The 25,452-nt window shown below is 24.9% G+C and overlaps 5 protein-coding genes across 5 annotated transcripts; 1 reads left to right on the top strand and 4 right to left on the bottom strand.

Moving 5' to 3' along the window:
- Nucleotides 1–133: 133 nt before the first annotated feature.
- On the bottom strand, nucleotides 134–1,744 carry OCT59_004574 (uncharacterized protein; the record flags this gene model as incomplete). Its single annotated transcript, XM_066148373.1, has 5 exons — nucleotides 134–147; nucleotides 217–255; nucleotides 325–1,207; nucleotides 1,280–1,440; nucleotides 1,663–1,744. 5 exons carry the CDS (start codon nucleotides 1,742–1,744, stop codon nucleotides 134–136), a joined length of 1,179 nt encoding a protein of 392 aa, XP_065996978.1.
- Nucleotides 1,745–4,093: 2,349 nt separating this feature from the next.
- On the bottom strand, nucleotides 4,094–5,744 carry OCT59_004573 (uncharacterized protein; the record flags this gene model as incomplete). Its single annotated transcript, XM_025308777.2, has 6 exons — nucleotides 4,094–4,107; nucleotides 4,182–4,226; nucleotides 4,300–4,953; nucleotides 5,047–5,152; nucleotides 5,232–5,395; nucleotides 5,552–5,744. The coding sequence occupies 6 exons, from the start codon at nucleotides 5,742–5,744 to the stop codon at nucleotides 4,094–4,096; spliced, it is 1,176 nt and encodes a 391-aa protein (XP_025185496.2).
- An 8,307-nt stretch (nucleotides 5,745–14,051) lies between these two features.
- On the bottom strand, nucleotides 14,052–15,722 carry OCT59_004572 (uncharacterized protein; the record flags this gene model as incomplete). Its single annotated transcript, XM_025314281.2, has 5 exons — nucleotides 14,052–14,083; nucleotides 14,160–14,204; nucleotides 14,271–14,768; nucleotides 14,956–15,139; nucleotides 15,528–15,722. The coding sequence occupies 5 exons, from the start codon at nucleotides 15,720–15,722 to the stop codon at nucleotides 14,052–14,054; spliced, it is 954 nt and encodes a 317-aa protein (XP_025185494.2).
- Nucleotides 15,723–19,399: 3,677 nt separating this feature from the next.
- OCT59_004571 (uncharacterized protein) lies at nucleotides 19,400–20,068 on the bottom strand (the record flags this gene model as incomplete). Its single annotated transcript, XM_025324569.1, has 2 exons — nucleotides 19,400–19,487; nucleotides 19,578–20,068. The coding sequence occupies 2 exons, from the start codon at nucleotides 20,066–20,068 to the stop codon at nucleotides 19,400–19,402; spliced, it is 579 nt and encodes a 192-aa protein (XP_025185493.1).
- Nucleotides 20,069–23,422: 3,354 nt separating this feature from the next.
- Nucleotides 23,423–23,722, top strand: OCT59_004570 (uncharacterized protein; the record flags this gene model as incomplete). Its single annotated transcript, XM_025310153.2, has 1 exon — nucleotides 23,423–23,722. One exon carries the CDS (start codon nucleotides 23,423–23,425, stop codon nucleotides 23,720–23,722), a length of 300 nt encoding a protein of 99 aa, XP_025185492.2.
- Nucleotides 23,723–25,452: the final 1,730 nt, after the last annotated feature.

Below are 25,452 nucleotides of genomic sequence, written 5' to 3'. Positions count from 1 at the left end.
GCCTAATATAATTAAATTATTAATAAAAATACAATTTTAATCTTTAACATATATTAAAATTTTCAGATATGAATAATTGATAATATAAGCCTTATTAGATTTTCACAAAAATGTCCACGAAATAACATTGAGTTTAATTACTTTCATCTATAATAAAATAATAAATCAATTTAGTTAAAATTTAATAGATCAAAATTTCACGTACAAAGTAATTACCATTAATATCAAGTTTAGTAAAATCCATTCTTATAGATTCTATGGTAAATATTAGTTGTTAGCATCATAAACAATTCCAAATTATTATAATAAAATATATATGTATACCTGAATATTCTATTCCAAATAAATCATCATTATTGTCTGCATTTTTGGGTTCCAGAAGATTGTTAAGATCTAAAAGTCTACTTATATAAATTGCTTGAGGATGTGTCGTATATGAGAGAGTACCAATAGTCGATAAATGTGGCTGAACCGTTGAAGATGTCTTTTTATTAATTTCATCTGCTTCATTGATTTGTTTTTTGATTACAGAATCTTCTTCAATCCAATCCTTCCATAAATCATTTTGTAACTCAAATAATTTGTTCACTTCAGGTCGTTTTGAAGGGTCTGTATCCCAACATTGATTAATTATATCAATAATTAGTTGAGGAACTATATAATTAGATTTTGGCCTTAACCCTTGACAAATTTTCATTGCCAATAATTCATCATGAGGTATATCGTGATAAGGAGGCAATCCTGTACAAATTTCATATGCAATAATACCAAATGCATAAATATCACTTGCTTGAGTATATTCTTTTCCTCTTAAAACCTCAGTTGCTACATATGGTAATACTCCATATATTTCGTTACTATTACTTTGAGAAGACTTAACATTTGCTGGTTGACATAATCCTAAATCAGTAATACAAGCCACATCAACACTACCAATAACATCAACTAATATATTTCCACAATGAAGATCATGGTGAATTAATCCACTATTATGAATATCTCTAAGACCAATTGAGATACCACGTAATAAACCCAACTTTTTCAACCAATTTAATGAATTAAAATTATCATTTATATGTTGTCTTAAACTGCAATTTTTTAATGCCATCACCATTATGAAATTATTTGTTTTTGGATTCTTAGCAATACCAAAACAACGAACTACCAAACCAAGTCCAGATTCGCATACTAAAATATTTGACTCAACCTAAAGAAAGTTGTAATTAGTTTAGAAATTATAAATGCTAATAATACTAAAATTAATAGGAAATATCTTTACTTCTTTTAAAAAATCTGCTGTAATATCTTGTGAGTTATGTAAACACTTTAAAGCGACTTTTGTTTCACCATTTCTTTCCCATTGATTATTTTCATAATCCCATTTCCGTATAGGGCCATCTTTCCAAACTGCTTTGAAAATAGTTCCAAATCCCCCTTTTGCTAAATATACAACGTCTTCAAATTTATTATATTCAATCCATTCTATAACTGACTGACTGTTTTTAGCTTTTAATTGTACTTTTTGAATAAATTCATCAACGTCATGATTTCCACTTGTCCAGTTTTTGAAATTTTGTTGAAAACGGTTAGAATCACATGACTGACAATAATTATAACCAGTATCAGTCTGTTTACAATTTTCACATAAATTATCTTCTTTACCAACTAACGATTTTTGTTTTTCGGTTGAATAATAGCGACTAAAATCTTTTATTTGCTCAAATACATGTTTAATTTTGTCCATTTATTAATTATTTGTTGAATAAGGAACATGTTATTTTTTGTAAGAAAATGAAAAATGATGGTGAAACGTCTGAAACGGCTGAAACGTTATTTATGCCGGTAACATGGTAAATTTTATTCCGATGCGCAATGATTTTAAGATCGGCAATAAAAGAAGACTAGTTAAAATAAGTGGGCTCACTTGATGATCAGAATGCCGATCATTTTGGCCAAAATTAATGATCGGCTTGGAAAGAAATTAAATCACGTGAAATTGACCGATATAATTTTTCAAACTCGATAATGATGTATCCAAACGATCATTATAATATAATTCAAATAAACAAAAATTAAATAAAGAATCATATAAAATAGTATCCATGTGAAGAATGTAAGCAGTTTAACACTAGTATAGATAGGCAGCCACTGAGCCGCGTAGTATTATAAATATTATAAATTTCTATCGGAAAACTTGATGAATTTATTAACACAACTAAAAGCTACTAATTGATAAAATATATTTTCAGTTATAGTTATTCATTAATGATGATTTTAAATAATTTTATAGTTAAATATTTCATTTTTTAAAAATATAAATTCTACATCCATTTTAATTTCGTTGGTTATAAAACTTGACTACGGTCACTAATATTATGTGACTTCAAACTTTTGTAAATTATAAAGATCCTTAATCAATTATTAATTAATTGATTAATATTAAAATTTTTTTTAGCTGCAGATTGTACCATAAAAAAACCCGTTTGTTAAAATTTGAGTTTGAAGTATATGTTACCGAAATTTCAATCATTTCTGGATTGTATTATATAATTTGAGAATCATGATTTGGAAAATTTTAATCGATTAACCGATTTTTTGAGATGCCCTAACTTGGTTAATCATCTTAATCGGTTAATTGATCGATTATTCCAATCTCTAAAATAGAAAAGTCAAATTTTTAAGCGATTATCAACTTCAAATATTTTAATCTCTTTTATACTTTCCATCATAAAGAATATTATCAAAGAATAATTTTTATTTCGCAATAATCTACAATTTATTCAATGCAAAAGAATCATTCTTATATAAAATATATACAAAATAACTTATCAATTCACATTTAATAAAACTTCTAGTCTGTAATAAAGGTAAGGTATCAACGAATAGTAATTTTTATATAAAATTAGTTTCCTCATTTATTAGCAATAAAACTTATTTATTACAACTATCGCAAGTGAAATATTAGTGATTTATTTATATTTGATTTTTAGATAATTTAGTATATTAATTTACAAGAATTCATGTTTAAAGGAGAGTTAAGATACTATTTCAATTCCATCAACTGGACACGAACGTTCAAACTTCACAGTTGTTTTAGTTTGCATGGCCGATGGATGAAACGCCACCAGTCATCATTTTTAAACTTAAGAAGATTCCGCGTAAAGATTTTCCTGAAGGTGTGATAATTCGTGTCAATCCTGAAGGTTGAATGATGACCTGATGGGTAGAAAATATTTGGACAACCCGCGCAAGCCAAGGCAATAATCCAAGATCTCTTTTGGTGTTGGATTCCTTTTCCGCATATAAAACTGAGCTGTAAAATAACAGTTTCGTGAAAAGAAAACCAATTTGGCAGTTACTTATTCCATGTGGACTAACTTCTCGTTTACAACCTGATGTATCACTAAATAAATCTTTTAAGGAAAAGATGAGTTTTGTAAACTGCTTTGAATAAATAAATTTAATTTAATTAACTTTTAAAAATTAGAAAGAAATATTTATAATCATTAGATGAATGAAGCTGTTAAAGATTATACAGCAACTAAATATATGAATCTGTTTGTTAAATGGAGAATACGTGACCAATATTTCTTCTTCTCTGGGCCGTGTTGTGTCAACCTCTAAAATAAAAAAGCCAAATTATTGAATGGTTATCAACTTCAAATATTTTAAATCTCTCTTATACTTACTATATTATCAAAGAATAATTTTTATTTCATAATAATCTACAATTTATATAATGCAATAGAATCATTCTGATATAACGTACAGTACATACAAAATAACTTATCAATCACGTTTAACAAGACTTTAATAAGGTAAAGTATCACTTAATAACAAATTTTACAATAAACTTAGTTTTTCAATTTATCGTGATTATTTATTATTAATTTTAGATAATTTAGTATAAAAAAAATATATATATAATTATATTTTAAATTTAATAAGATATGAATAATAGATAATATGAACCTTACTAGTATATTTCCATCTAGACGCAATTAACTATTATCCTCGTTCTTTAAATGAAAATATTTGGGATATAAAACAAAATTTTTATTTATTTTTATTTTTACTTAAAGTAAGATGTGATTTAATTATTTTCATCTATAATAAAATAATAAATCAATTTAGTTAAAATTTAATAGATCAAAATATCACATGCGAAAGTAATTAATTACCTTTAGAATTAATGTCAGGTTTAATAAAATTCATTTTTAAAGATTCTATAAATATTGGTTTGTTAACATTATAAAATAAACCTATTAAATTATTATAATAAATTATAGATATGTTTACCTGAATATTCTATTCCAAGTGAATCATCATTATTGTCTGAATTTCTGGGTTCTGGAAGATCTTTATAATCTAAAAGTCTGCTTGTGTAAACTGCTTGAGAATGTGTAATATATGAAAGACCAATAGATGATAACGTTAAATATGACGTTTTGTTAATTTCATCTGCTTCTTTAATTTGTTTACTGATTATAGAATCTTTATTGCAATTATTAGTCCATAAATCAGTAAAAAACTTCTCTAAATCATTCGCTTTAGGTCGATTTGAAAGGTCTGCATCCCAACATTGATTAATTATGTCAAAAATTAGTTGAGGAATTTTATAATTGGACTTTGGTCTCAAGCCATGACAAATTCTCAATGCTAAGAATTCATCATGAGCTACATTATGATAAGGAGGAAATCCTGTACAAAATTCATATGCAATGATTCCAAATCCATAAATATCACTTGATTGAGTATATTCCTTTCCTCTTAAAATTTCCGGAGCTAAATAAAGTAATGCTCCATATATTTTTTTATTATTACTTTGAGTGGACTCAACATTTGCTGGTTGACATAATCCTAAGTCAGTAATATAGGCAAATTCAACATTAAAATCACTTAATATATTTCCACAATGTAAATCGTGATGAATTAATCCACAATTATGGATATCTTTAAGACCAATTGAGATACCACGTAACAAATACAATTTTTTCCCTCAATTTATTGAATTAAAATTATTATTTATATTTTGTCTTAAACTACCATCTTTTAATTCCATTACCATCATAAAATTATTTGTTTTTGGATCTTTGGTAATACCAAAACAACGAACTATCCAAGATCCACATACTAAAATATTTGACTCAACCTTAAAAAAAAAAATAATTATAATTGGTTTAACATTTATAAAGGCAAACAATATTAAAACATTTAAGAAAATATCTCACTTCTTTTAAAAAATCAGCTGTAATATCTTGTGAGTTGTGTAAACATTTTAAAGCGACTTTTGTTTCACCATTTCTTTTCAATTGATTATTATTAAGAAAGTCCCAACTAGTAAAATATCCTTCTTTCCAAATTGCTTTGTAAGTAGTTCCAAATCCTCCTTTTGCTAAATATTCAACATTTTCAAATTTATCATATTCAATCCACTCTATGATTTGAGACTCATTTTTACCTTTTAATTGTGCTTTTTGAATAAATTCATCAACGTCATGATTCCCACTTGTCCAATTTTTGAAATTTTGTTTAAATCGTTGTGAATTACATAACCGACAATAAATATTTCCAGTTCTAGGCTGATTACAAATATTACATGAACCATGTTTTTTATAACATTTTATTAATTCTTTGTCTGCTATTAGTTCATCGAGTAACGATTCTTGTTCTTTAGTCAAACGATAATATCTAAAATTTTTTATTTTTTCAAGTATATCATCACTAAGTATGATTTCGTCCATTTAATGAATTATTTGTTATACACAGTGAAATTCGATAAACCGGATCTATCGGTTCCACTAAAAATATCCGGTTTATCAGGATATCCGGTATAGCGAATATATTAAAAATCTATTATACTGAATTTTTTTGAAAAATTCGTGCTAATAAAATTAATACATATAATTTTTTATCTTAGTTTTTAGTCATAGAGGTCATGAAAATAAATATAAAATATTTTAATTGAATATATAAGTAATATATAACTTTGGCCGGAATTAAGATTTTTATAATTCTGGCCAAAATTAAGATTTACCGCATCACGTTACTTAAATTTTATTGGTTAATGATCACGTGATCCGGTTTATCGAATCATTTTTACTATAGCTGGTTAGAAAATTGATCCGTTTTATCGAATATCGAGCTTTTACTAGTAAACTCCGGTATATCGAAACTATTTTAATATACGTGATTTGGTTCCAGCAAAAAAATCCGGTTTAGGCCCAAATCCGGTTTATCGAAGATCCGGTTTATCGAATTTCACTGTGTATAAGGAATATGTTAAATAGCATGAAAAAAAAAAATAATATAATAATTAGTGGTGAAACGTTATTTTATGCAAATTTTACTCCGATGTGCAGATCGACAACGAAATGACCAAAAAAGATTAGTTAAAAATAGACAGAATAATTTTAGATCGGCAACGAAATTATCAAAAAAGACTAGTTAAAATACAGAATGATTTAACGAAATTATCAAAAAAAGACTAGTTAAATATATACAGAATGATTTTAGATCGGCAATTTTTTTTTACTTGGAAAGGCAGGCACACTACATAATTTCAGAGGTAAAAATTTACATGCCTTATAAAAAAAGTCGATCCGTTTTTTATATTCCATCCTTTTTCCGTAAAAAGCTCATATTTCCGGATGGAATTAATAATCTTATATCACGGAATTTATCGAATTATTTGCATTTTCCATGAATGGATCCGTGAAAGGATCATTTTTACGGAATTTTTACAGAAATAACGGATAAAATTTTTTATAGGGATGGCAAGAAGTATTGTACATGAGTACATCCCATACAGAACTCACCTTTCGATAAAAAGACCTAAATTTCAGTAACGTAGTTGCTGCATTAGGAACCGAAATGGATTATTAAATATTAAAGTAAAAATTATAGGGGGAAGAAGAAAAAAAGAAAAAGAAGTAAAAGAAAAATTAAAATCTATAAAAAAAATCAAAAGTTTGTAACCAAGTAATATTATGTAAAGAATTATTACTAGTGAAATAAATCCACATAGTATCATCCAAATTTTGTCTATGTTGATTGTACGGGTTCCTATATGTATATTTATGCGTGGATCGGTTGTTGCGCCTATCCGACGTATCACGACGTATCGTGGTCGTGATCGGTAAATTGTTTGCGTTTTATTAGTACGTTTGTTGGTGTGAAAGTTTTTGAAACTTTAATTTAGTGATATTATGAGAATTTTTCCATTCGGATAATAAGTCACATCGGTATCTCCAAATGTCTGTCTGTATAAATGTCTAAATGAAGGTTATAAACAAAATTACATCATAATTTTTTGATTAAATTTTCTGATTTGATGGTAATATAGGAATTAAGTTTAATAGAATTGTGGTTGGCTTGGATTGTGAGTATGTTTTGGTCACACTAATTGAAGAGTTCACAACGGTTGAAACTTTCTTTAAAAACAGCTTCCGGGTGATCAGCATTAGACGTGAGTATAGCCCATAACAATGTTCTATATTTTCTTAAAATAGGAGTTGAAAGTTTAATAACAGGACAATAAGTGTTCAGTTCATTTGTTTCATTATTTTTGTTGCAAAAAAACATTTGAAAAGGCCTTGTAATAAACCAGGAAAATTACGATTAAGGATGTCAAGTGTTGATAAATTGTTGCTAGAAGTTTTCATTTTCCAACTATTGAGTTTATTCAATTTAAGACTCGTCGGACGGTCAAACGGATTGTATAGCATCCATATCTTGGTGTATTTCCAATTGATAACGTTATTTAAAGTGAAATCTTTGTTGATCTCTAATGATTTCAGTAGTGAAATAAATGGTGTTCGAAACGTCTATAATTTAATGGTTTTTTTGAGAGTTTTCTTATGTTTCTATCAATAGTAATAAATTCTAGGGTGCAGAGTTGCATGCCTAGGCCTTTTTTATTGATTGACGTGCATAGAGTAATAAACAACCTTCTTTAGCAAGTAAATCAGCCACCTTGTTGTGTTCGATTCCTGAATGTGCTTGCACTTTTACCAGCGAAACTTTTAAACGTAATTGTTCAATAATGTGTTTTATGGCTTGCCAGGTCAAACAATTATTAATTTTTTGAAATCGACGCGGTGTAGTTTTGTGTGAGTATAAAGAATTGAAAGTATGTATAGTTGCTTGAGAGTCAGTATGAATATAGTAGACGGTACTATTTCGTGGGCAAATCAAAAGAATACTGAATATAATAGTAAAAGATTCGGCGCGAGTTGAACTAACGCAATGTTCGAGTGAACCATTGTGTGAAAGATTGATAACGGTCGGAGAAGATATTATCCAACCGAATCCCATTCTGATCCAAGTAGTTATTTTAAAGAGCAACCTGTTGACTGGAATTAAAGTAATAATTATGGTATTTTTTAGCATAAAATTTATGACATTATTAGGTTTCCATATTTTGAAATTATTTGAGTCATTAATCAATGATTTACTACTAGCAGAATTTAAATACTATCTTACTTGGAAGAACTAAAGGAAATAGTATAAAATGTTAATGTTATTAGAAAGAATAGCGTTATAATGAAAGGAGATTTTAAATTGTCGGTTTTTAGTTATACATTATTAACAATAATTATGTTTATTTACTAGCAGTCAAAATTTTTCTTTTTTCTATGTATAAAAGCATAATTAATTTAACATTTATTGTATTATTTATTAACTGACGTCATTCATTAATTTCCTTTATACTTCTTTTACCTAATAATGACAAATTTTTTAGTTATATATATTATTAGTTTATTGAATCATGAGAACAATATATTAAATCATTGTTAAAAAAGCTTGCGTTAAGAATAATTAGAATCGTAGTTAGAATTGTTGAATCAAAAAATCATTTATATAAAATACATCATCCAATTGCTATTAGTTGCTTCAAGTCTAAGTACAATATAATGGTAATAACAAACGATAATAAAATATTAATTTTGATGAAAATGACAGATAAAACTATTTTTATTACAGAGTATTTTATTTAATTTCTGTATTCTGTCATGAAATTTATTCGTGACTTTTGTGATCATCAGATCATCAGCTATTAGGATAATAATATGAATATGAACGTTCAGTTAATGATTTTATTTTCGAAAAATTCATTGAATGATTTAAGTTTTTTAAAATAGAACATAGATTTTACATAAATTTATTAGAATTTTATATAAATATTGTAAATCTATATCCCATGGCTTTGCTGAATATTTGGAAGACTTAATTTAATTTCATAACTTTTCTATTTGAATAAACATAAAGAGAACAAATTCAAACAATTTTGTAAAGTTTCATAATCATTATTATTAGTTACATTTCTAAGTTGTGCAAATTCTACAAAGTTTCACGAAAATTTACAACAGATAATAATTTTTATAAAATTAGGTTGTATCATTCTTCATAATTTCTGTATTACTTATTATTTGTTATGGAAGAAATTAAAATCAGTGACAATATATTTGAGCAAAATAAAAGATTTTGGATATTGTTCAGCCTGTGTAAATTTATAAAATTTAAAATACACGGAGAAGCCATAATATCATACTAATTAATGTTAAAGATTAAGACTGAATATTTAACGAACTACGCAACGAATCACATGCAATTATCATTTGTATAATTTATAACATCTTGACAAAAAAATATTTTTTGTTTTACATCCAAAATAAATTTACATAAGCCACAAGTATTTTCTTAACATTTTATTATATTATAAGTAAACTTTGTTCAATTATTTAATGTTAACTAGGGAAGAATTAGGAGTCAAGTTGGCACACTCTTCGATTAATTGAAAATTTTTCAATAAATGGGTTTTTTATAGTCGCGGACTTTGTTTGTAGAAAGGTGCTTTTATATGTTTATTTTATGTATTTTTAATTAAATAAAAATTAAAATTATTTTTTTATTTATTGAAATTACATTTATTATCGAATTTTAATTTTTTTAATTTATATACATGTATATATATATATTTTTAAAAAAGAATTATTTATTTATTGTTAATATTTATTTTGATAATATTTGAAGATTAGTTAATTGATAAAAAGATCATTTTTACAGAATTTCAGGTATCATATAATAATTTTTTTTTCTTTTTTGATTAGTAAATGATTATTAGATAATTGGGTAAAAGTTTATTAAGATGCATATTATTTTTAATTAATCAATATAGACGTTTTTTCTATTTAATAATTGAATATAATTTATAAAAAGTTCAAATTATAATTATGATATTATATTTTTATTATTTTATCTTATTATTAAAAAGATCATCTTTAACATCATATTTATGCCGTTTTCAAAATATGTCGATCACGTAAGACAAAAAAAATTCTCATATACGAAAAAAATTTTCTTTTCTTATCACTTAAGTTCTAAATTTTTTATAATACTACCATTTTTTTTTAATATTTCAATAAATATACATGTATACTATGTGTTAGCAAAGTTTATTCAAAAATAAACCAGTATTTTTACTCTTTAACTTCAAGATCTTACTTAGATCATAATGAATAAAAAAAGACACTATGCTAGAATCATACAATAACTACACTAATCAAAATATTCTCAGGCCTTCTGGAAAGTGGTAAAATGGTATTTTAAGGTACTACTTTACATATTTATATGAAACTACTCAATTTATATAAATTTTTTTTTTATTAAGTTTGTTAACTCATTAATAATTAAATTTTTATATTTATAGTGTTAGAAATAGAAGGAAAAGGAGAAAGTGAGTTTAATAAGTTGTTATAAAGGTTTGTTTATTTATTTTTATGTCGTATTATGGGATTTTGTTTTATAAAATTTGTCTAATTAATAATCTTTTTTATCTTAGACGCTATTTAAGCAAAATTTAGTATAAGAAACTATACTTGGAGTAAACAAATCTAACTTAAAACAATATATTTTGATTTTTTATCAACTTAGATTACTTACCATGTACAAAACTTATTCTAAAATTTTTATAAAAACATAAAAACGAACGTAAATTAAATATTTTTGTGATCACATGATTGATGATCTCAACTTTTTAAAAATGGTAATATGCGTAAAAAAACTTTAGATTTTGTCTCGTATTGCATGATACACATTACACATTTTTTTGTGTTTTTTTGATATATTCTTTTGTGTGTGTTTTTTTAGTGTATTTTTTATTATCATTATTTTGTAGAATTTTTAAATCAAGAGAGAGGTATCTTATTTATTGGTTTTTTAAAAAGATATTTGTATAAGCGTTATTAATTAAAAATGAAATCACTATTTTTTATAATAAATAATTTTTATAAGGAAATATTTTTTATATAATAATTATTTTATCATTATTTATTATACAACAAAAAAATTCTTATTATATTGTTTTTTTTTTATTAAGAAATATTATACATATATTTTTGTTTTCTTTTTTTTTATTTTTAGTAATAAAAAACGAAAGTGAATGGTAACTATTACGAAACTTGTCAAAATTTTTCATATTATCATATTATAAATGTTTATTATATAATATAATTACGTAATTATTTATGTCTATCATCATTTTATTACGTATTATGTTGATCATTTTTTTTCATCAAATTGATTTTTTTTTTATCGACACTCTTTTTTTTTCATATATATATTAACCCACCATCCGTAAAGAAGCTGACTGCGGATTCAACACTTGAAGCTTGAGGCTTGAAGCTGGAACTTAAGCTTAAACTTAAGCTTAAGCTTCAAGCTTAAGTATATGAATAAAAAATCTCGGAAAGGTCTAAACCATATTTGGCCTCAAACTAACCATATTTTGAATTTCATGGTTAGTACGATCATCAAATTAATTAAGAAAATAACCACAATTAAAGTTAGACATATTACACAAGATTTTCGGCATTCTTTTCTTCAGGCTAATGATTTAATGTTTTAAAATTATTAATGATGTTTGTATAGGAAAATAAATAGGTAATAAAAATGAACGCTAATTCTATCTATTTTCTTACGAAAAAAACTTTCATGTATTTAACAATTTATACTAAAACAAAGTGTATTTAAGTTTCATATGATTAGGAAAAGCAAGGATTTTTTTTAAAAAAACGGTTTAAAACATTAAAAACATAATTTTATTAGAATATTATTGAAAATGACAAACCAACATAAATAACAGTGAATATAGGCATTATATATTATTACATAATAGTGAAATCTTAGTAAATTCTCTAACTACGATCAATCACCTATCCTTGAATTAGAAATATTGCGGTTTTCTAAATTGAAAGAAAAAGAAATTAAATTTTTGAATAATATGAACATGTTATAAATTTGATATAACAATTTTTTACTTAAACTCTCATTAATAAATTTGGTTCATTATCCTAAGTAAAATTTCATTTAGTTTTGCAGAACAATCGATTTTTCTGCTCATATAACAAGATAATGGATGATTCTTGGTAATTGGTTCATTGACTAAAAAGTATAAATGAATAAAATTAAATATAGTATAAAATGTGTAAGAGTCTGTTTATTAGAACGCACTAAAAAAAAAGGAAAAAAGAAACCCTCCAAAATTTATATTTTGAAGTAAAAAGTTTTTTATATGAAAAAAGTTGTATTCGCTGTGGCTTAGAAATTTTATGTTTCATCGGATCAACCATCTTTGTAAACGGCTAAGACCATAAAGTTTATATTACGCACAATTGCATGACTATCATTTTTCTCAGTTATGAGCTACATCAATAAAAAATTTTTTTATTTGAGTACAACTATGAAAATTTATTTATTTCATTCATATTTCATGATCTCTAACTAATGATCAAAATTATATCTGATATATATACATATGTTTTTTCAATTTTAGAGGCGAGAAGTATGTTAGATAGTATTTCTGGTAATTTTGTAGGTTCAATATGAAATTTTTAAACGCTATATAGAAATGTTTTTGGTCGTTATCTTTAATTTTGAATGGTTTGTAGAAGAATCTGGCGTAAAATAAGGCATTGTTGATTCTTTCGGTCGTACACAAATTTTTTTTTTGGTCTCCCGATTTTTCTGATCTATCCGATCCGTAGGCAAAGTTTTCGATTCCTACAAAACAAAAAAAAAAGAATTAGACGCTTTCCCTTTATAAAAAATTATAAAAAGAAGAATTAAAACTTCTTTTTTCGTACACGATTTTTTTTGTCTCCTGATTCTTCTGATCCATCCGATCTGTAGGCAAAGTTTTTCGATTTCTATGAAACAAAAAAAGAATTGGCTTAATACAAGAATACAAAAAATACAAAAATACAAAAAAAGGAACTAAACATAGTACTTCTGATCCGTTCGATTTCTATAAAACTAAAAAAAAGAAATAGGTCATCTCGTACTTGCGGATTTTTCCGATCTCTTGATTTCAATCATTAGCATTTTAAATTTTTTGCATTTTATATCATTCTATTTTATAGCTTTTTTTATACTGTATACTACATTTTTCCAACTTTTTATTTATTTTTTTTTAAAAAAAAAGCCTTGCTTTGATAATTTACAATCTAGATAAATAATAAAAAAATTAACCTTTTTTATCTTTTTCAATTTATTCATTCTCTTGTAGATAAATAAATCACGTAAATATCTTTCTATAGATAGTTTTTTTAGTAAATAAATTTTAATAAATTTGAAAGTAATTTTATTTAATAAATAGTAATAATACGAAATTTTTTTTTTAATAGGTAAATACAAGTATAAAAAATTCTTTAAAAGCAAATATGAAATTTTTAATACAAAGATATTTTTTTAATAAGTAATATAAAGGTTTTTTAACAAATAAATGTTGAAGATTTTTTTTTTTTCTAACAAATAGTTTTTTTCCTCAAAGGTACCATAATAATGAGATTCTGGTTGGGATCTAGACCGGACTGGGCCTGATTTCAAAAAATAGACTTTGTACAGGACTCCAGTCTAGACTTTAGATCATTAAATTAGGAAATTTATATCGATTGTTAAATTTAATCCATAAAAAATTCCTTCAATCCACCAAGTGAAAAATACAAATAGAATTAAATAATTACATAATAAACATGGTAGATATGATACCTTTAAAGTAATCTGTGATTAATATTACTTTCATCTATAATAAAATAAATTATCAATTTAGTTAAAATCTAGTAGATCAAAAAAATCCATGTAAAAAGTACTGTAATTACCTTTAGAATTAATATCAAGTTTAGTAAAATCCATTTTTAGAGAATCTATAAATATTAGTTGTTAGCATTGTAAAAAAATTTAAATCATTATAGAAAACTATATATGTTTACTTGAATATTCTAGATCATCATTTTTGTCTGCATTTTCAGGTTCTGGAAGATTTTTAAAATCTAAAAGTCTACTTGTGTAAACTGCTTGAGGATGTGTTATATATGAGAGTGTACTAGTAGATGATAATGGTGACTGAAATGTTGAAGATGACTTTTTGTTAATTTCATCTGCTTCTTTAACTTGTCTATAAATTACAGAATCCACTTCACTATTATGAAGCTTAATAAATAATTCATAAAATAAATTAGTTAATTCATCTGCATTAGGTCGTTTTAAAGGGTCTGCATCCCAACATTGATTAATAATGTCAAAAATAAATTTAGGAATTTTATAATTAGACTTTGGCCTCAATCCCTTACAAATTTTCATTGCCAAGAATTCATCATGAGCTATATCATAATAAAGAGGGAAACCTGTACAAATTTCATATGCAATGATTCCAAATCCATAAATATCACTTTTATGAGTAGATTCATTTCCTCTTAAAACTTCTGGAGCTACATAAGGTAATACTTTATATATTTTTTTTATTACTATTTTGAGAGGATTTGACATTAGCAGGTTGACATAATCCCAAATCAGTAACAAAAGCCATTCCATGATCATCGCCTAATATATTCCCACAATGAAAATCATGATGAATTAATCCTTTATTATAAATATCTTTAAGACACGATGCAATACCTTGTAAATTATGCAACTTTTTATGCCAATTCAGTGAAATGAAGTAATTGTTTAAATACTGTCTTAAACTACCATCTTTTAATTCCATTACCATCATAAAATCATTTGTTTTTGTATCTTTGGTAATACCAAAACAACGAACTATCCAACCAGTACTACTATATACTAAAATATTTGATTCAACCTTAAAAGAAAATTATAGTTAGTTAAACATTTATAAGGCTAATAATACTAAATCAGTGAAAAATATCTTACTTCTTTTAAAAAATCTGATGTAATATCTTGGGAATTGTGCAAGCACTTTAAAGCAACTTTTGTTTCACCTTCTCTTGTCCATTTATTATTATTATAATCCCAATCACTAATATGACCATCTTTTCAAACTGCTTTAAAAGTAGTTCCAAAACCCCCTTTTGCCAAATATTTAACATCTTCAAATTTATCATATTCAATCCACTATATGATTTTATCGTAAGAACTAGCTTTTAATTGTGCTTTTTGAATAAATTCATCAACGACATGATTTCCACTTGTCCAATTTTTGAAATTTTGGTGAAAATGTTTAGAATTACAAAATTGCAATATTTATCATAATCAGTATTAAACCGCTTACATTCTTTACATAAACCATGATTTTTATAATGTTCTTTTAATTCTTTGTCTGTTATTAGTTTATCAATTAACGATTCTTGTTCTTCAGTCAATTCCCAATAGTCAAAGTCTTTTATTTGTTCAAATACATCATCACTTAATTTAATTCCATCCATTTTAATAAATAATTTTTTTGAACAAAAAATATGATGTTATTAATTCGTATGTAAAAATTATTAAAAAATAATAAAGGAAAAGAAAAAAAAATGAAAAAAAGTGGTGAAACGTTATTTTATGTTGCAATGATTTTAAGATTGACAATAAAATTATCAAAAAAAAAGACTAGTTAAAATACAGAGGTATGGAAAGCCATCCTTGACAAAAGGTTGATGTCCAAACTAAGGTTGCTTGTCTAAACCTTTTCAAAATCCTACGATTAGTTCTGCCAAAATTTTACTATAGATATATTATAGTTTTGGCAGAGTTTCGGCAGTTTTGGCATTTATAATAAGTTTCAGCAGTTTCGCTTTTCTCCAAAGTTTCGCCAGTTTTTTAATATAACTTTAATATAGTTTTGGCAGAATTTTGCTTTTTGGCGAAACGCCATCTTGCCTAAACCTCTAGGTTTCGGCTAGCTATGGAAAGCCATCCTTGACAAAAGGTTGATATCCAGACATCATGAAATATAATGTTTAGACATCATGATGGTATGTCTAGACATCATGGTTGATATATGTAGGATTATGTTTGTACATTATTTAACATGATGTGAAAGACATCAACCGACATGATGTCTAGACATCATGCTGATCAAATTACCAAATATAGTATATTTATAAGTTACACAAAATAAAATTTACTATATTTGGTAACATGATGTCTAAGACATCATGTCGGTTGATGCTTGAGCATCATGTTGAATGATGCACAAGCATTATTCTACATATATTTGACATGATGCTCTAGACATTATCAAACATGATGTCTGGATATCAACCTTTTGTCAAGGACGGCCTTCCATACAGAGGAAGCACAATAATATTGATTGACAATTAAATTTATCATTGAAATTCTCCATAATAGGTAAGATAAAAATAAATAAGTAAAATAAAAAAAATGTTTAACTAAATATAGTAAGTATTATGTAGTTTATGTAATTTAAAAGTGGTGGATTTTTTTTTCAGCGAAATTACGAAAAAAGTGTGTCCAGAAAATGCTTTGAAATTGTTTGAAATATAATATACAAATTCCGGACAAAACTAGATATACGGAAAATGTCTGAAAACGATTGCATTTTAGAACATTTTCTGGACATCAATTTATATTCTGAATTTGTCCTGGTTCAAGTTCTGTCCGGAATTGTCATCCAGGTTTCATTGATCCTTTTGGCCTAAGTCAAATGATGATCATCACTTGTACAGACTCTAAAATTTCAATTATATATAACATTTTTGTCTGCTCTTCATTTTTTCTTAGTATATCAATAAAGGTTTTGAATGTCAGTTTTGATATTTTTACATTTTTTTTTGTGAAAATCAATTAAATTAATTTATCCTTTTTTAGAAATACTGTCAAGATTTTTCTGAATTTTGTTTTCATTGTCCGGAATTTGTCTGATTTGATTTCATGTCCGGAATATAGCCTGTTGATCCGTCCAGAATTGTCTAATGTGAAAATTTTAGGACAATTTCTGGACATACCAATATTCGAGACAGTTCAGGACAGATAAAAATGGATATTTCGGACATGCAGAATTATAACTAAATATTTTTCAGACATTTTCGCCAACATTTTTCGAACATTTATTTTTTGTAGGGATGGAATACGATACTTAAATGAGAAATTTTGCAATTAAAGAGCAAATCAAAGAAGCAATTGATATTAACGAAATTTATATCCTTCAATAGTTCAACCATCATTATCATTAACTAGTAATCTCTCATATACAACACAATCTTCAAACAGTTTACACAAGTAGACTTTTAGATTTTAAAAATCTTCCAGAACTTAAAAATGACAATGATTATAACGAATATTCAGGTACTAATTATCATTCAATATATATTAAATTAATTTCATAGTATTAACAACTTTGCATTTATATTTTATAGAATCCCTAAAAAATAGATAATTTTTATCAAGTTCAACATTAATTCTAAAGGTATTATTTGACTAAGTATAATGCCTTAAATTATTATAATATCAGATTTATTATAACGAAATAGAAAATTACGTGACTCCAAAACTTTAGAACATTTGGTACTTAATAATACAAAAAAAAAAAATAATATCTTGATCTTTAATTTCCTATTATTTAATTTTAATTTCATTTTCCAGCTAAATCAAGTTTTACCATAAAATGAATTTTATTACCACCACTTTTCTTCACATTTTCGTGACAGTAACAAAATAATTTATAATTATTTGGAGCGTAAAACAAAGTGTAGAACGAATATATATGCAAATTTAAGGTGTATACTTTATTTAAATAAATATTACCAATAAATAACAACAAATGTGTATAATAAATTCTGATAAACAATGAATAAATAAACTTAACTGATTTGTTTTAACAGAATTATAATTAAAACAAAAAACGAGCGTTGTTGAATATGTTTAACTTGTTAAATCACTAAGATCTATAGTAGATTCTTTTTCGTAATGATAAATTTAACAATAAAAAATTTAATTTCATTATAAAGAGACTTTCATTTAAAAATTTCTACATATAAAATGTGTATTGTATACAAAAATTAATTTAATTTTTCAGTTAAACCAGAATCACTATTGTGTAATTAAAAATTGATATTACTGAGCGACGAAACAGTTTGAAAGCTCTTTGGAATATTGTCCGTAAATATTCTTTTATGCTTTTGGCATACTTTTTAACATCTTATAGTGTTATATTGAGTATTTTTTAAATTTCATTATTTGTATTTTTTATAGTGGCTTTCAAAATTAATGACGCAAACAAAAATGATCAACAATCATGTGACATAACAATCAAAATTCATAATAGAATCGGACACATTAATAAGAATTTTGAATTTTAAAAAATTTTATAAAAATTAGAATTCTTTAATGAAATTCTCTATCAAAAACAATCCCCCTATTAAAAAAAATTCTCTAATAAAATTCTCCGTCAAAAATACTTTCACCTATTAAAAAAAATTCCCAAAAGAAATTCTTTATCAAGGAAAACTTCCTCCTATTAAAAAAAATTCTTAACGAAATAAACATAATTCGCATAAATAAAGAATCTGTCATTTAATTTAATAAATTAAAATATGATTTAAATTATTATAATATATTAAAAAAAAATTGAATAAAATTATATAAAATAATAAGATTTGGTATATAAAAACCGTATTTCGAATATATTTTATTCACGCTCACATTATTTATACTATTTTATATTTAGCATTTATTTTGGCATGTATTAAATATATCACAATTATGTTTTATTCATATTTAACTTTTAAAATATATTTTGGCATATAAAAATAATTTCAGATTCTATTAATTTAAATCATATTATGAAAAGTTATTATATCGTAAAATCGTAAATAAATACTACAATATACGGTATATTTCTTCACATTTTTTATTAATATTATTTCTTTCATTCAAAAAAACTCAGCTCATTCAAGAGTTGCAAAGATTTATTCTAGTGATTTTAAACATACACAAAATAATTAAATAACATAAAAATATCTAAGAACAAATAAACTATAAGTCTTTGAGGAATATCATTTCGAGTGGGAAATTAAATAGGAATTAAAAAGATAGGATGATCAGGTTCGAAATATTGCTAATATATAGTTAATGCATTAATACAATATAATTCTAACAATCAAGGAAAGTTATTTAAATATTCGGTGAAGAATACAAGAATTAAAAATATAATCATAAAACATCCACCAATAACTTCATCATTATTACTATTAAATAAAAAATAATCAAAATATATTAATTTAAAATACACTAAGCAGACACTCACATGAATTATAAATAACCTTGTAATGACTCACCTTTTTAATTCTTCATCGAAATTTAGATAAAAGATGTCGTCTCCACAAAATGCGTGGAGACCCACTTTATTTGAAGTTAGGAATCTCATTCCTAAAATGCAAATATCTTTAAAGTTCGAGTGGGACATCTTTACCCATTCTCCCTTATTATTTATGCTGACGTGAATACTATCATTTAAGGGATCTGCTAATTCAATTCTAAATGAGCGTAACACTTCCTCGCTGATATAGGTTTCTGAGGACCCAGTATCAACGAGGAAGATTATCATCTTAATCTTATTTTTTATCTTGATTGTTGTCGCGCAGAAAAGGCGGAGGTTAACACCGTACATAATCCCACTCATGTTCCCATTCAATTCATTTGGGGCTTTCGCAAGGTACTTAATATTTAGTTTACTTGGTATACAAGTATGTACGTCGTCTGTATCAATATCGGTCAGTAAAATGTTGGAATTTTTTCTTGGGCCGTAAGTATCATTGAGTTCAATCATTTTATAGAAATTAAGAGAGACTCTTGTTGTTAAACTTTTAACAACAACAAGGACAATATTGTCTCCATAAGGGACTTATATATAGCAATATTATTTTAGCATTATGATTTGGACTGTAATTTTAATGCGAAAAAAATTAAGCATTTTATGTTAGTCAGACTCATTATTGGTATAAAAAAAAATTATACAAAAATGAAACACGGGAAGATTATCATTTTAGATATACATTGTATCATTTATTAGTTGATATGCATCATTAATCGGTTACCAAATTATTTCATCTCATGATTCGCTTTATCACATGACTCTCAATGAATTTTCTATTATCGCTGTAATATACAATTTAAATGACATGATATTTCATAAAATCACTAATAATTTATTTGACGGCTTTAATATGTAGTCAATATAATTTACTCTGACAAAAACTGTGCCCATTTTAGATTCAGTTAAGTCATAATGATATTTAATAGTATGACTAATATATATTCAGTTATTGCTTTAATGTTATGCCATATGATACTAAAATTACAAATATTATGACTTTATTGTAATTATTTGTAGAAGTTACTAACATTAAATCTATTATATACTTAAAAGATAGGAAAATTTTCTAATTATGTCACGCATATTATTTATTATTATTATGTAAAACCAGGAGTTGTATTTTTTATAGAGTCTATGTAATATCTATTCTATATATAATTTATGATTAAATAAGTGTTATGCAAATATTTTATATGTATACAATATATAAAATAATTTTATTAATATATCTATATTTCTTTAACAGTTAAAGATTTACAAACGCACTTATGCAATATGAATTAATTTTATCAAATTGTAGTACAACAAGGATATTTCATTAATTATACAAATTAACATCATTTTCATATATGGACAGCCTAATCTAAAATGTTAAGTTATTTAAAAATACATGTACGAGCAACAGTTTAACAATTATATTTAATATTTGTTAATGAATTTTTTGTAATAGAGGTTTACTATTTTACTTAATTAAAGGAGTTTGTAACATATGATTTGCTAGACTTTCATCAATTTTGATTTATATATCATTGTAAATTATTATAAGATAGTATAAATTTGCCATTAGTTAAATAAAGTAGCTTCCATGTCAACTAATACAAAAATATTAAATATACATAAATTTGTGTATAATTTATAACTGAAGACTGTATGTATAGAATTACTAAAAATAATTTCGTTACATGATTACATAATTTGTACAACCTAAATTTTTTAAGCTAATCTTGAAACTTTTAAACTTTTATCACTATTTTTTTTTCCTTTTTCGTTCTTTTATAAACTCTTTCAAAAATATTTTTCAATTATCTTTCTTATTATCATCATTTTTTTTTCTCTTTTTTTTCATCTTTATGTTTATGAAATCTTCTATAATCATCAATAGCTTTTGCACCTTTTTCCACTTCCAGTATTTGTTAACGTAAAATTATTGAAAGGCGAACTAGCATCATGTGCATCACGTGATATAATATATTTACTCAGTTAATAATAAAAGTAACTTTTTTAAACTTTTTTTTTTAACAAAGTCTCCACTTTTCTTCTCTTGTCATATCTTTCCCTCTCTCTTTCATTCCCTTTTCTTTCTCTCATTCTTTTATTTCCTTTCTCTCATTTTTCTTTTGTTCTATCTCTTTTCCCATACTTTTCAAATTTTTTATTTTTTGGATGGTTCTAACAGTCTTCCAAACATGATATTTCCGTGAGTTTTCATTTATTTTTTCATTTATTTTTATTTAACAAACAATTCTAAATAGCTCTTTTTTCTTTTCTTTAAGTGGCCGGAATTTTAGGCCTATGAATGTGCAGAATTTCATTTAAAGTTCCTTTAATTTTTAATTTTTTTAATGAAACATATACAATGAATGTTCTATATTAGCATCTTACTGATTATCATGGGTTTAAAACATATCACGACTTTGATAATATCACCTTTTCAAACACGAAAAAAAATAACAAAAAAAGTATTATATATTAAATTTAATAAAAAAAGATATTTAGTAATATGCAAAAAAATCATTGAGAATTTTTTCTTTATAGAAAATTTATTAAAGAATTTTGGTTTTTTTTGATAGATAATTTTGTTAGAAAATTTTTTAACGGAAGAGATTTTATTTTTTTTGATAAAGTATTTCATTAAAGAATTATTTTTTAATAGGAGGGGCTTTTTTTTTGATAAAGAATTTACATTTAAAAAGTTAGTTATTAAATCAATCACATTTATTAATTTATTACATTTGTAAAAAATTTAAAAAATTGTTGTAAATTTGTCAATACATTGTCAATTTTCTCCTGACACATCACAAAGATACTTCAAATTAACTTTTTCTGACTATATTTGCTATTTTTAAAATAAATGTTATAATTTTATAAGATTTTGAAACTAATTAGTTATGAACAATAATGATTGTTTTTACAATTTGTGGCTATTTTTCCAATATAATATGCAGTTATATAATCAATGCAAATTTATGGCTATTCATGATAATCACTTAACAATTAAGTGACAAAATACTGGGTTTTTGCAAAGTACTTCAAATCAAATCTTACTTTTCTAGTGTAAAATAAGCTACTCTTAACTATTCTTATTGTAAATATCTAATATGATTATATAAGTGATAATATTCTTTATTTTTATTTTATGTTCTGCAAAATGTGGAAACATAAACTATAATGCTTCCACATTATAACTGTTTCTCAGAAAAAAAATACCATATTTCTATTTGAAAATGAGTAAATCTTTAATATTAGTATTACTCTAAATTACTTTCCAACTTGGTGGAAATTGTATTAATTTCAAACTTGTTTCAAAATTAAATCTGATTGTTGACAAACTTTGGGTCAGAATCTCAAATCATTAAATACAAAGTATGAATAATAATAATATTACTAATAGACAGTAATTACTAGAAAATAAAGGAAATATTGATTATATACTTTTGAATCATTAATGTGATGCATATTGGTATACTTGACATATCAGACTATCAATTAAAGAATGACATCATCTGACATGAAAATATATAATATATAATTGTTCTTATTATTTTTCTCTTAATTTCAAGTATAACTCTTTCTTAAACTTTTTATAAAATGACTGACATTAATGATTCTTATGATACAAGAAATTTTGATATTTTATTAACTGACATTGATGCAGAAGATATACATAAAATTATACCAAGAAAACTAAATGTCAAGTACCTTTCAGAAGTTCCAAATGAATTGGAATGAAACATTACTGGAATTATGTATGGTATTTACCTCCATCTCTTCTGTGCAACAACAATTAGAATAAAAAATAAGATCAAAATGGTAATCTTCCTTGTTAATATTGGATCTCCAACAACTTTTATCAGTGGTGAAGTGTTACATTCATTTGGAATTGAGATGGCTGATCCTGTAAATGATTATATTGATGTTAACATTAATAATAAAAGAGTGCAAGCAATGATGTCACACTCACATTTTGAAAATATATGTATTATAGGAATGTCATTTCTAAATGCAAATAAAGTAGGTTTTCACACATTTTATGGAGATGACATCTTTCATTTAAATTTTGATGAAGAGTTTGGAGAGAAAGAAATGAATTTAAGGTTAAAAAAGTGAGTTATTAAAAAGTTATTTATAATTCATGTGAGTGTTTGCTTAGATTCACTTGTGTATAAAAACTAATACATTTTGATTATTAATAGTAACAATGATGGTGGATATTTCATAATCATTACTTTAATTCTTGTATTTTTTGTTTGTAATCTTTTCTTAATTGTTAAAAAATATTATTGCATCATAAAATCATAAATAATACTATTTATTAGGAATTCCTGTATTTCTTTTTATATCTGCTAATACCTTTCTTTTTGCTCTTCTGTTTTTACTTCTATTTCTTGTTTTATTTTTTGGTGATTCATTTCTATCATGTTAATTTTTATCATTATTTCATTTTTCATCTTCTTATAAGTATGTATTATCTTTTCATTTGCTTCTTATAGATAAAGCATAACATTACTTGAGAAGGACTTATTTTACATTTAAATACTATTTCAATAGAAAATATTTATATGGTAAGGGATTTATGAATATTATGCAATTTGAAAAAAGAAAGGTGGAAAATTAAAAAAATATAGGATGGTTGGCTCTTACTTGTTAAGCTGATTGGGATTTTACAAATAATTTTTATATTTTTTATTCATTTAAACAATTATAATATCAATAAAAGAGCAAGATAACTTTAATCGATATGCCAATTCGGTAAAACTTTATTTATTTTCATTTTCAATGATATAAGCAAGTAAAAATGTAAAATTAATATTGAATATAAGATTAGAGTAGCAGATGTTTCAAAAAAAAAATAAAGCATAAAATATGCCTACCCATTCCTAGACAATTGCAACAAGCTTATACATTTTTAGAAAAACAATTTTATTTGGATATTTGCCAATTATGGAAAAGAACATTTAATTAAAATACATGAATACAAGAGGCCAGGATGGACTTTTCATGCGAAAGGTGTGTTATTAACTACTCTTTTTTTTGATTTATTCATTATGCCATTCTTATAATTATCTTGAACCAAGCTTGTTGTATTATCTTGATGGAGAATCGTGGCCAAGTCTGACTATAATTGGATTCTCCAATTATGGATATCGATCAACTGAAAGAGATCTTACATTTAATACATCAAAATGTTTTTATTATATTTTTGCTATTATTTTGTAATTATATTGTATCTAGGTCTATAAAAATAACTCAAAATAATATCACGATAATTTTTTAATGTTTTTGTTATTATTTTATTATTATAATATAATTAACTTTGATATTATTTTAATATTTTAATCTCAAAAATACTTTAAATATATTTTAATATATTTTAAAAATTTTACAAAATAATTGCACAATTGTTTTGAAAGCCATTGTATCTAGGTCTATAAAAATATTTCAAAAAATTGGCCATTTTTAGTAAAGCATATATGGCATTCTTCTGCTATATCTTTATCATCTATCAATCATATTGTTTTTTATTACTTTCCTTGACAGCTTACTGGAAGATGATTATGCTGAAGCCAGAAATTTGCCCAGTATTGAATTGATCTTGCTCTATATGGTACACAATCAATAAAAATCAACTGTGCGGCTTCTTTGCTGGCTTTCATCTTTCCTTTTCCATTTTTACCTAATCTTTTCAAATACTCATATATTGCATGTGTCCTGTTATTCAGCAGCTGTTTAAATCTTCTGCTTTTCTTTAAGGTTAGTATTTAAATTTTTGATTCTTTCACCCATATCAAGTTGATTTCATTTTTCTTCATCCATATCATCAAGTACGTCTTCAAAAC

This window comes from Rhizophagus irregularis, chromosome 12 (genome assembly GCF_026210795.1).
Source record: "Rhizophagus irregularis chromosome 12, complete sequence".
NCBI lineage: Eukaryota > Fungi > Glomeromycota > Glomeromycetes > Glomerales > Glomeraceae > Rhizophagus > Rhizophagus irregularis.
This window is presented reverse-complemented; position numbering and strand designations above follow the sequence as displayed.